The sequence below is a fragment of the Limanda limanda genome, chromosome 11 (genome assembly GCF_963576545.1).
Source record: "Limanda limanda chromosome 11, fLimLim1.1, whole genome shotgun sequence".
In the NCBI taxonomy this organism is placed as follows: Eukaryota; Metazoa; Chordata; class Actinopteri; order Pleuronectiformes; family Pleuronectidae; genus Limanda; species Limanda limanda.
The window spans coordinates 21,461,583-21,475,377 of NC_083646.1; the positions used below are offsets into that span (position 1 = coordinate 21,461,583).

A 13,795-nucleotide genomic window follows, 5' to 3' on the forward strand; every position below is an offset into this window, starting at 1 on the left:
CTTTCGTAAAGGTCTCGTCAAGAAATATGTCCAGGACATCTTATGAAACCTGCTCCATGCTAAGATGTGAAACGTCTATAGGCTCAGATGATTTATCTACCTTGAATGATGTAAAGGTTGAACACACACACATTTGCATGGCAATGGCATCATCTCCATTCCGTGGCAGAGAACATAAGATCCAGTCAAAAGCTCTAAAACAAGCAGGTTAGTCAACATTGTTGTTTTTGCCAACTCCTGTTTCTAATAGTTTAATCAAATTACTTAATTAATGAAATCATACACTTCAAAGATTAACCATCACAAACTGTGCAGGTGATTTACAGACTGAACAACATCCACGTACACATGAGCTTCAGTTCAGTAAGTTTGATTGGACACATTTGTCCAAACTAGAGATGACAACATCAGGTCAGATGAGTGGAAATGTTTCATCAGCACAGGCCACAAGTCACATGTTAACTTGTCCCCCCCCCCCTCCCCCACTCACCCCAGTGCTCCCTCTCCTCTGCAAAACAAACCCAGGTCCACATGTCATGTTTTCAAGTTCTACCATGTCGCACACTTTTCATCAGCACATGGAGTTTCGTCAGTTCTTACGATATAAAAAATGGAAGGAATCGAAGAGGAGACAAACAAAGGGAGAGGAGGAAAGAGGAAGGAAACAACTTAACGATGAGCAAAACCTGCTTTATTTATTCTCACAGTAGTTCCTTGCCCTGATTCTATTTAATTATTAATGTTGCTTCTTATTTATTCAATGTAACTTTCTTCCTTCTTTTCTGTTTCTTTGGGGTTGGCAGATATATACAGTCCATATTACAACGTTTTTAACTTCCTTTTAGAAACAGCTGCTAGACAACAACTGGAAGAAATTCCAACGAAACAAATATAGAATATGATAAACTATTTTGCGGCCCGAACTCCATCTGCTGATCAAAAGCATATGGTTGAAAAACCATGACAACATCAGTATCTGAATGTAGAGTTTTTATACTTGAATGACAACGTTTTTTTTAATTGCAGTGTGCCAGACGCTCACTAAGCACTGCTCTCTCCGTGTTTGAGTAAGAGCAGTAAAGACCTGCACTCCTCCGAATGGAATCATCTTAAACTGGAAGAACAAGTGAAGGGAAGCTCTGCTATGGTTGAATTTGGCCTCTGCTGCCAAGGGCATAAAAAGAGTCAGTGACACATTATACGCTTGACTTACCCACAGTGAAGGATGATACAATGAGTGTTGCCATTCAGTGAAAGAGCTGAAGTTCATTCTGTGTCAGCAAACACGGCCACTAGCAGAAAACAGGTCCTGAACGACTCTATATTAAGCAATATACCGTAACTCTCTTTCTACCATTAACCTTTATGTCATTGCTACCATGACACATTGTGTCTTAAATACTGAAAATATATATCTTTCCCCTGTCCATCACTCCACCACTCCGTTTCAAAGATAGATAGACCCACCCTGACTATTCATGGTTTCCAAACCCTTTAAAAACCAAAGAAAATTTAAGGAAGAATCCTGATCTAATGGACTAGTGATCCTAAACGTCACTCACTCACACACGGAGAATATTTACAGGCTCCACAGTTAAACCGCTCTATTTTGGACACTCCAACAATTGGCAGTACAAACTGTCAATCTACAAAATATGTCACAAATAAATGCTGTGAATAAATTCCAGCTGCTAAAGGCCAAAAACTTTTTCAACCATTTTTAGAAAATTGTTGTTGAATCAGCTTAGCTAAGGATCAATGAACGTCATTCCAACCACAGCTTCCTTGATGCCATATGTAAAGAACAGGGCTGAGACAATTAACCATTCATACTTACTATTTCACTGTAAATCCCACCCACAGTCAAATAAGAGTCTCCAGTTCACCTAACCCTGGACCCTCCACACAGGCAAGCTGAGCAGAAAGAAACTATAATGGATATTCTGATTGTTGTATTGCAATGTATGTGTTACTTTCATATCCCTATTCCCATCATTGATATCAGCATGTACTCAACAAACGAATGGCAGAGTTGGTTAAATATTTACTGTGTGACAGATTGGGAATGAGGCCCTGGGTCAGTAAAACGTGGACAATGAAGGCACAAACTGAGACTTCTACTCTCACTGTCCTTTGTAAAAGTCCAGAACATTTGGTTCACATTTTCTGTACAGACTCACAGTTCTCCTGTGCAGTGAGCACAAGGTATAGGTGCACTCACTTTCACCTTTTCCCACCAATCTTGTGCCGTCTTGTTATAACACTGATGGACAAAGGCTCTGATAAAACACAGGTCTTATTAAACCACAGCTCTCCTCTAACTGTAGGAAACCAGCAGAGGTATTTACTGTTTTACATTGATAAGGCCACACACAATCACATCTGAACCTTTGAATAGAACTGCCGAGTCTTTAAGGGCTTCTAACCAGCAACTGTGGAGCCTTGCCCAAGGGCACTCCTGTCGAATTTGAAGAAGGACAATGTATAACTGGTTCTTCTACACTGCCCATATTTTTCCCAATGGCAATGTTCCACTCACATGCCACTACCACCAATTTCTTATATGAAACCTATTTTAATATGTGCCAGCAGTGCAAGTATTATATTTGTATATATATCTTTGAATGAAAAATCAATACGTGTTTCTCGGCTTTAGCGGTGAGTTCATATATTTTATTTGTTTATACAGATGAATCCTTAATGCTGTTGGAGCCGAGTCATCACTGCAGCATCACATCAAGAGTGGGAGCTGAAAGCTTTGGCAAAAAGATAAAGGCTGTATTGATATGCTCATCTCAGTGTCGTAAAGCAGCCTCCGCCTTTGCATACAGTCTCCACTGTTAATTGAGTTACAGACAAATGCATAAACATGTTTTCCAGTAAATTGCGATATACAATTCTTGAGTGAAAGACCTCTCCTGCGGAGCACTCAGTGGTGAAAGAAGTGCTGATGGCACAGTACATAAACTACATTTACACTGCAGAGAGGCATAATGAACACAAAGGCACTTGAAGGAGACAGCAGCGAGCTTCAGTCTAAATATATACATAAAAACGATGTGTGCTCTGCATTGTTCCTTGTGTTTCAGTGCACGTTCTCACATATACTAGAAAGGGAAAGCAGGTTTTTGCCTGATCTCCACATCTGTCACGTTACAGATGGCAAAAGTGACGGGAGCAGCCATGGAAGATTTTTTTCAGGAACAGCTTGGACTTTGAAGTTGATGAAAGCGATTAAAGGAAAAACCTAAATCCATCGTAAAAATTTAAATGTCATACATTAATCTGCTACAGCCCGGGGCTTTTTGTCTCAAAGATTTTACAGAGTGGAGGACATGTTCTTTTCTTTCATTAAATGGACTATAGATTATAATAATGGCATTGGCAAAAGAAGGCTACTCGCTCCCAGAACTTGTTGTTATACCGGTTACACAAGCATCCAATTCATCTCCAAAAAGGAAATTTGCCAGAAACTGATTTCCTCTTTTAAAGGTATCTTCCTTTAAGAAAAGAAAATCCTCCTTGACACGGTCCCATCAAATCAGATTAGTTTAGTCTGATTGAGGTCACATGTAGTTCAACCAGAACGCCTCTAATTGAAATGATAGCTCCAATGCTAGTTCGGATAACCTTGACTTCTTCCACTTCTTCTAATTCCTGCCCGCTAATCCAAGACGGGAAGAAGTAGAGCTGGCAAACAAATTGCCAGAAATTCATCCATTAGAAGACGAGGATCTGATTCGGTCTGCTTCATCGAGAACATACTGAACGCAGCGTCACATCCAAAGTGCTGGAGTAGCGACTGAATGATACTGGAGATTGTAAGATCATGAACAAAGACATTTAGAGGCTCTTGCTCTCACTGTATTCTGCTGATAACTGAACCATTCAAAATCCCTGCCTCAATCTGCTCTGTACGTGTGTATTTGACATTCAGATATAAGAGGAACTAGGGGTTGTGATGTAGTTAGCCTAGCTTAGCAAGAAGCAGATGAAAACAGCTGGACGGGTCTGAAGCACTCCAACGAGCCCTTCTAATTTATTTCATATTTAAACAGCAAGTAGGTTACAAACACAAACGTTTGGCAGTGTTTTCTGGGATTGGTGAGGTTGCCAGATTTGGAAACACATGGCCTGTATCAAGCTGTATCTGGCAACCGTAGCAGAGTCAAGGTCATAAGAGGTCTTTCAGGTTGATAGTGGCAGGATTTATTCGATTCATAAGCAGTGAAGAAATATTCCATACTACAGTAGTTGTAAGCTGATATGAAAGTATAAACATATTTTATGCATTAATGTTTTCAACTTGTCTTTTCTGCAGCCAAAAAAACACTGATGTATAAACAGATGAATGGCAATAATGTAAAACAGCTGTAATATGTTGTAAGTTCAATATCTTGATGGGAGGAGATGTCATCGTTGATAAATCATGAAATGTCTGGGACATAACTACATCATGGTTTTATAAACCATGTATTAAATGTTTATGCAGTAGGACTCCCACATGGTTTTGATATTTTCAATATTTACTAAAAACAAGCAAAGAAACTCTATTTTATACACATCAATTTCGATTATAAAGTGAGAATTAAATAAAAAGTATGGAGCCACCGATGGCTGGACGATGCAGACAGGGTTAGTTACATGGTTTAAAACACTACTATATTATTAAGTAAACAAAAACAAGTCTACTCCAGTTTATGCATGACAGTGTGACAACAGCCACGTAAAAATGTGTTTTCTTTCAGAAATGAAACAAATAACCATGATTCCCCCAAATGCTTTTGATCAAAATTTTAAATAGATGCAAAGGCCTTTTGTGAATTGTGTTTCTTCAGAGCTACGTCTCTGCCAGCTTGTTTTGTAACCCTGTTTTTTTTTTTTTTTTTTTTTTTCATCACAGTCCCTGTTGAATCTTTAACATGCTGCTTGGATAGATATTATAATCATGCTCTACTGCAGAGCCTTTTGTGCCAAGTACTGTAAATAAACGGCCCAGTCTCCATTGATGGAAGCCTTTCTGACTAGAGTGCAATTTACAATCCATAATCTGCTTCATTTTTCAACCTGCACCCCATTTTCTAGTTTATTGTTATTATTGTCATTACTTCTTCTGCCATCACGACTATTGATTGTGTTCAAGATTTCATGTCTCACTTCCCTTGTGAGCTTGATGTAAGTTCAGCTGAATGGAAACGCTGCTCTTCAATACACACCCACAGGGGAGGCACAGCCTCCGACAGCTGGATCCAGAAACAATTTAAAATCAGCACAACATCACTCACACACACAGACAAACACACACACACACACACTCACACACCCACACACACACTCACACACTAACTGCAGTGGGACCTGATTGCTAACATCTCACTTCCATTTGTCCAACGTCTGAAACGTGTGTAATTTCATGATTTGATAACTGTTGTGGGTTAGTTTTCTGTTCCCTGTTCAAGGAATGTTGCATTAATGTCACAGTGGATTTTCTGTAAACATGGTCTGCCAACTGTGAAAGAGCCGTCCGTGTCCTGGAGCAGCTGTCATGGAGATACAAGGAGGAGCGTTTTGCAGGGAGAGCTTCCTCCCGTGTGGCGTCACAAATTCAGGAAGTGTGACAGTGCAGGTAGTAAACATAATGGGCAATCCAACAAGCAAATATTAAACATGACAATTATTGTTGTCACTTATACTCTCATGCCGGGGATTGTTGTCCCTGTGTGTCTGTGCAGTGTCGACCACACATCAGCACCTGACGAACAGAAGTACCAGAGAGAACGAGATTTAAACAAAATGGCACCAAACCAGCCTGTTTCAATAAAATGTACTGCTTTGATTGCTTATATTGATTTACTGAGTAGTTGCTTTTTGGGGATCTGTTAGTTAAACATTAGGAAATGAGAATATTATAGAGGTTATGAAGTTGTTAGCCTAGCTTAGCATAAAGAAAAGAAGCAGGTGAAAACAGCTGTTCCGTAGCACTCCAACTCGCACTTCTAATTTATTTTCTATAATTGGTTTAACCTCTGAATTAACAGAAAACTACACACACACAACCAGGTTTGGCACCGCATTGCGTTCACAGAGCTGTATCTGGCAAGTCAAGCAGAGTCAAGGTCCACCTGGCTGTTACACAAACAGAAAAATACATGTGATGCATTACAGCAGAGTCTGGAGGAAGATTTTCCTCCTCTAATATAGTCAATCTCAAATGATGGTGATATTTTAACTCTGTATGGTCAATCTCCAGTTCTTATGAACCCAAAGATGGAAGCTAGAGGCACATGGTCAGCAACAACACTCAGCAGATGAACGGTCCAGAGTCATTCCCTTCACCGACCAGTGCTTTTCTGATGTAAAGACTGACTATCTGAGTGATGACAACGTTCCTCTCAGCTCCAAAACATCCTCCTCTGACCTCTATCATCAACACAGCACTTCAACCACTGATCAGATTGTTTTGGGTCTTGGTACTATTCTGAATTAACTCTTAAAATTCCCAGGGTATGTGCAGTTTCATATAAACACAAACCAGCCAGTCTGACATGAACAGCCAACACCAGTCAGATCCCACTTTCCCTTGTAGTGATGCTTTGCGATGGAGAACATCAGGTCACATGGAATTAAAAAAAGGTTTGATGTTTGCGTACCTGTACGTACACACAACAAACAGGAAAGGAGAAATGCACACAAACCTTAGGCTTAGAATACCGTCCTTATCCATTTTTTAAAAATTGCACACTTCATATCCAGTCCATTAAATCATTAGCAACAACATCAGAGCAACACTTAATATGTACGACATTGTGAGAATATGATCTCTGATGAATAGGGTCTGTTTGGAAAAGGCCTTTAATTCCTCACTGATCGTCCACATCCGCCCTCAGGATCAGTACCACACATCTGGACTGTTAACAAATGTTATTTCTGGCCCTGCATGGTTTTCACAAAAATATTCTGAAATTCATGCTTTGCCTTTGGGCTCCGGCATGAGGTCTCTGAGTGAAAGGTGCCTTGTAAACACGGCACGTTGTTCCTTAAACCCCCCCCTCTCTCCCTGCTGTCGCCACTTTTTCTGTGCTTAAGTGGATAAACATGTTGAAAGTGATTTTCACGTCAGCCTTTTCTCTCCTTCTACCATCTGTCACTGCCAGACCCTCGGAGAGCTGCAGCTTTCTAAGCACTGGCAGAAGGCTGCCCTCTCCGGCCACGAAGCAAACAAGCTCATTTCATTCCTTCCTCGCAGTGGACTCACAAGATATTAATCTGCCGCTTGCTTGTCTCTGAAGCAGAAACAGAAGATTGCTTTGATCACAGTATTTTGTGTTCAGTTACAGTCTCCAAGAAAGATTTTTCTCTGCAGTAAAACAGGAGCATCAGTCGTCCAAAAAAGTATTTATGGCAAGTGTGGTGGTTTCAATAATTCAATAATTACAAAGACAGGCAGAAATAGAATGTGATTGGTTCTAAAAGCATGAAGTGATTATCTGACTATGACACCAAATGTCCCAGTTGCAGTGTGTCCTACCAAGAGTCAGCCTTGATCACTATGATCCCCCTGCCATTGCAAAATACTTTCACTTGCTTATACTCGTACCAATATTTATTGATCATATTCCCGGTGCTTCTACACTACCTCTCGCAGTTGGATGTTCTAAATGCTCATCCTGAATCCCATTAGTAAGTTCCAGGTAGAGGAAACAATCTTCCTGCATGGATACTATGAATTCAAAGTTTACAGGATGAGAGAGGGCAGATTCTGCAGATCCTCCAGGAAAGTAAGACCTATTTAAGAGTTATTTTTCATGTTGGTATGAGGACGTCCCAGCTTCAGTTCACAGAATGCGTTTTAGAAATAATTGATGGCTGCTCACACTGGAAAAATAGGATTTTTTTTTTTTTTTTTTTTAAACCATGAAGCTGACTTATTCTAGATGTTCTCTTAGTTTCCCACAAACACCAGTGACCTATAAGTCTGTCTCTAAATAGTTTCTGAGTTCAGTACCCTTTTGGTGGGTCCTTTTGGAGAATTGAATAAATCATTAAATATGGGTTTGTACTTTCAGGCTCAGTAATTCTCTACAAGTTTCACTCAAACAGGAGAAAAGAGTCCACTTGTCTGTTGAGGATTTGGTATTTACAGCTATGGTCATTATAATCAAAAACTTGTCCAAGCTTCCAGAAACTCCACTTACAGATACACTGATAAACAGATAAAATGATTATCAGGAAAATTAGCTTGTTCATTGAAGGGTGCTGTGATTACCACCTCACATTACATACCTAATGCTCTCGATTGCACGATGATGCGCTTATTGTTTCCAGGCAGCTTGCATTCCTCTGCAAATCTCACCAGGCATCAGCGAGGCGGGGGTCGCAGCCTGGAGGAGAATGTCAACTTTCCTGTTCAGTTATTGACAGGCAGGCTTCTCGGAGAGCGAGTTATTTTCTGAAGAGGGAGTTTTTCTAGCCTCGACCTGCAACATTTAGCTTGTCTGCCCCATTAGACAGTGACCTTCATTCTAATGCCGACCATAGCAGCCAGCGCCGACGCACCTAATTCACTCTCTGTGCTGCAGAGATCACAGAGACATAAAGTGCCAGTGGAAACTGATGCATTTTTAGACATTATTCTGCTTAATGTTGCTTCTTTTGGACATGAGGAACCTTATGGGTGTCCCTGACTCTGTGGCTGTGATGAAAGCTTCTGTATAAATCCATGACTTTCCATACAGTCTTTAAGTTGCAACACTTAACCTGAACTTCTTTGTTAATGCAGATTTTTTAAAGGGTTGAACCATTTGCTTTCCACCAGCACCTCGTGTTAGCGAATTTGCAAAATACATTCTTGCTCTATTCCTCTGAAGTCAACCTAAAATTTACTTCCTCTCCGCACATCAAATTGCGCGACCTCACCTGTCGACAACACAACTCCTGAAAAGCTCCAGTAGGTTTCCGCAGAGTGGGGGGGGTTGTCGTCATAGTTACAGGGTCAGGTGACATGTTGTTGGGGTTAGTCTATCGTTGTTTACATCTGATCTGTATCTTTATGGTCTTAGAAAAAACAGGTCTTTGATTTCTATCATCATTTCAGCTTCAGTTTTCAACCCACACAACCTCTAATCAATGCTCTGAACTGTTACTCTGCTTTGATGTCCTTATTCCCTGTGCAGGTGTTTAAAAAACATCTCAAACCTGTATTTCTTTGCTCCAAATGTCTCATTGAATGAACTCACTCTGGGAATTTGCAGAAAGGTTTATTTAATCACAGGAGATGGTCAGACTGATCAAAAGCAACACCTATGGCAATCTCACTCGGGCTGTTTTTCTTAAAAGTCTTAATGAAAATCAGTTGGTTAGTCATCCATTTTGAACCATAATTCTTTATACGACTAAATGAGCTGAGCCACTTTGCGAGTGACAACACTTGCTAGAGATGTAATGGGGGGGTTACTGCATTGAAGGCAGTCGAAGCTGCTGCAGAAATAGAGGAAATCTCATTTGTGAGGTTAAAATTCAATAAGTGAATATGAAATGACAGTGGATATGTCAAGATGTGGTTCATATTGTGAGGCTCATAATTTAAAGAGGCGCTCCTCGAACTCATCACAACACACAATCCTGCCGCTACATCAATAATCTTCCCTACAGCTAAATCTTGTTGAGATTCAAATCAGATCACTTATGTATCAACAGTGCATATTAGTCACGTTACTCTTTGTATTAGCGTGTCAGCCTACTTCCACAAACAAGAATGCCATGGGTACAAATGGAGGAAATGTCATTTGAATTTTACACCTGTAATGTAAAGACACCCAACAGGCCAGAGGTTCTATCCATTTACACTTCCCTCACACACCGTTCCAAAGCCCACAGCTTGGTCAACCGATGAAAAAAAATCAATCGGCACCTCATCAATTTGCATTTATGAATTAATGAAATGGACATCGTGCATCTAATTACTGCGGACGGGTGCTAATTCTGCCACTGCACAAAAAACGGTGGAGTTATTCAACACAAAGTGCATCTGTCGATACAAATGTATCTCTGTGTGCTGCTATAGGATCAGTTTGCTTATATCTGTGTATGTTAATGCAACTGTTGTGTTTGTGTACCCACGTTATTGTGCTGGGATACATTTTATTATTACAATTTTTGTAAAATAATTTCTGCAGAGTGGTTGGAGTCACACTGTGAAATGCAGGTCACCATTCCTAACCTCTGGCCCACAGCTGGCCCCAGCATTAATATGTTGACTAATTCAAACCTATGATAAACCAGACATCTGCAACATTTCACATTTGTGAGCATCATACCCGCAGTTGTATGATAACCATACTGTGTCGTTGTAGGGTGTGAAGATTTATTTCTTTACCTTCTGCTTAAGGGTAATTTTAGGGGTTAAAATTACTGTTGAAAATCATCACAAAAATGTCCCTTGGAGAAAAATAAAATATTCATCACATTCCTGAAATATGGACGAGGCATGGAGGCACAGTATGAAAAAATCTGCCTCTTATCCCTCCAATAAAACTCTAATGAAGCTGATTCCATTAATAACACTTGACTGTCTGTGTTTTCCTAACACTCATATAAACACACACACAGACCAATAACATATGTGTAAACATGCAGCACAACAAGAATTTGTAAATGACTGTATTGTACAAATACCAAACACACAGATACCCTGGCGTCACGTATGTTATCAAACACGCACGCACACGCACGCACCCAGAGAGGGTGGCATACACTCATAAATACATCACACCAATCAGACACTGGACACACACGCATGAGGGTGCGATGTCATGCCTACAAACGTTAACCCCTTTAAACTTTAAACTTTCTAAATAGCAACAAGTTACACACTGTCCACTGTTGCCTCCTCATGGACTCACAGATCATTCTTATATTCGTTTCTATTTCTGGCAGCTTTCTAGAAGCGCTGCAGCTCTGTGCCAGCTCCACATTACCTCCGTGTATTTCCTCGTAACAGGAAACTTGGAAAATAGTTGAAGTTGCTTTTCTGAGAGTTTTACATTTGGGAGGAAAAAGTGATTTTCCAACAGGTCGCACACACAGAGCAACATGCTTTATGGGAATGAGAAGACGCCAATCAAACTTTGAGGGGTGACGTGAGAGGGAAAAAGAAGTAGTAACTCACCAAATCTCAAGACATGTGGCATCCCATGAGAATATCCCACACAGTGTAATAGCAGCAGTAGAAGCCTGACGGTGCACCCGAGTCTCGCACTAAACATCAGCAAGGAGGCGATCTTCATGGTGCTTGTGTGCTGCACAGGGTTTTTAATCCCTGAATCGGTAAATCCCCAGATATCTCTCTTTCTTTCTTTCACCCCTTTGACGTGAAGCAGGGCGACTGCAAGATCACGGCATGGTCAGCACCGGCGGGCTGGGCAGCGGTTTCCCCACATCCATTTGGCCAAAAAAAACAAAGAAAAAAGAAACAGCACTGCGTGTCCGGCTCTCACTGCGCCAAGGAGAGACAGCCCTCCGACTCAGCTGAGGAAGATGACGGTGGAGGTGGTGGTGGTGCTGGAGGTGGCGGGGCGTCCATGCTAGGCAGGGCAGAGCTTGAAGGAATCCATCTAGTGAGAGACACAGGCAGAGATGGGAGAAGTGGTGAGAGAGTGGAGCGGCAGCCTCGCCAGCAGCCCGAGCTCCTCCTGCTGCACTGCCGCACAGCATCTGACGTCGAGCCAACACTAGGAGCGGGAGAGCGCACGGAGCGGACCGGGCATGTGTCTCGGCTCCCGCTGGCCACAGGGATCGGAACCTCCTGCCTAAAGTGGCATGCCTCCCCCCTCGGCTCCCGCAAACCCCCCTTCCGTCCGTCCTCCCTTCCCCGAGCCTGAAGCCGTGTCCCCGGTCAGCCGAGCTGCCACTCGCCGGTCCCCACTCAGATTTCTCCTCGGTTCGGTTGGCCTCAATGGCCGTGGCTGGCAGCGGCGCGCCGTCGTGCACAGCCACATAAAGCCAATCTATAAACGTGGAGGGAGCGCCTGCTTCTGATAGGAGTCACTCAGGCTTGGACTCGTGTGAGGGCTCCGTGAACCGAGCTTGTCACCGCACACTCAACATGATGAATGGCCTCGGTTGTTTTCCGCACTCACTGGAATTATTACTTTTTTTTCCCCCCTCGACTTTTTCCAATAAGGCCGAGACCCTTAGTCATCAAATGTTGATTTCATGCATTTCGTTACACTTTGTGATCTGTTCTTTTAGATAACTGATATCTCCTCAGTATATTTCCACTATAACATCTCTCCACAGTCTGGACAGTGGCCTCTTCCCTGTTATTTACAAATAAATCACAAAATTCCATCACGATTTTACCATGATCTCATATATTTCGTGGCATACGCAGCAGCACGCTTTATTGCTGTAATATTCACAAGATGTGCAAATGTTTACGCAGCGTTTTCCCTCAATCCGGCAAGATAATTTAAACATGGTGTGAAATAAAAAATGAATTGCCCCAATTACAAATTGTCAGCACATTATTTACTGAACAAAATTAACAGCAGCAAGTTTTCAGGAGAACATTTGATTTTTCTAATCTCATCACTTGAATATCTCATCAAGAGTTACGACACTGCGAAGGAGAGAACGGTTTATTCTTGAGGCCACAGTGGAGTGTTGTCTTAAGAGTGTTTGCTTCGAGGAGTTTTCAGCAGCACACACACACACACAGCTGGCGGGTTCGGGGTCCAGTGTGTGGAATGAGGCACAGTGGACAGCCACCGTGCTTTAAATGAGGAAATGAATCGAGTTTGATTCAGCACCATGGACAGAGACAGTGTTTTACAGAAGTCTGTGCCTCGATGCGGTTTCAGCACCACGGACAGCTCCACCGTGGATCTCCTCTGCTCCGTGCGGCTCGTCGTGTTTAGATCAAATCCATATGAAGACACGATCTGTGCCCAAAGGCTAAATATTGTTTCCCTGTGCCGCCTGCTCCCACATTAACACTCATTTATTGACGCCAACACCCTGCCCAGCTTGGCTGTCCCACATTTTGGGGAAATGGTAATGAATATGTAAGTTGTACCCACAGATTAAAGGTTTTTTTGTTCAATATAAGATTTAAGAAACTACGACATAATTTTGCCCAGGGTTCAGTCCAAAATTGGAACAGCATGCAGATGAACCCACAAGCAGATTTCTAATATTTAACAGTGTTTGCTTTTAGTTGTATTCATTTCGAAGTTATAGATTCCAGAGGTTGTCCGCAGAACCGAAGGACAAACACACATCTGAGATTGGTTTGTCTGTCTTCGTGCAATGACTGGCCTGAATGGGAAATAATTTAATTCACACAGAGGTCATCATAAGAAGCAGCAGCCAAATATTAACAAAATTAAGGCGCAGTTGTCTGATAGCCGTGCGTAAAAGCCAGAAAGGTGGTTGTGGATGTTGGCAGCAGTGCACACATTCATCTCTCTTTTTTTTTTTACATCCAGCTCTTGTACACATGGAGCCAGAGCTCTACAATTGCCCCTTTGTGTATTTGTAAAGAGTCTTTAACCAGGCTGAGCGGTGTCCCTCCACCGGGCAAAGCTGTGCGATGATAAAGTTGATTTAAAGCTAATGTGCTCGTCAACTATGGGATTTTAATGCGCGACTTGCCTCCTCCGGTTCCCAAGTAGAGACGTTCTCTACGGATCATTCATAAAGCGGATAGCGGATGGCATTTAACGACCCCCATAATGTCTTTCAACCCCACAACAGTGAAGGCATCAGCCCGAGGAGGAGGAGGAGGAGGAGAAAG

At 41.9% G+C, this 13,795-nt stretch overlaps 1 protein-coding gene across 2 annotated transcripts in view; it reads right to left on the bottom strand.

Annotated features, from left to right (window-relative positions):
• Nucleotides 1–11,285, bottom strand: part of grik2 (glutamate receptor, ionotropic, kainate 2) — a 218,367-nt gene extending 207,082 nt beyond the window's left edge. For both annotated transcript variants that reach the window (XM_061080963.1, XM_061080964.1), the window contains exon 1: nt 11,168–11,285. In XM_061080963.1, the coding sequence (XP_060936946.1) occupies nt 11,168–11,285 (118 nt within the window). The remainder of the gene's footprint in view (nt 1–11,167) is intronic.
• Nucleotides 11,286–13,795: the final 2,510 nt, after the last annotated feature.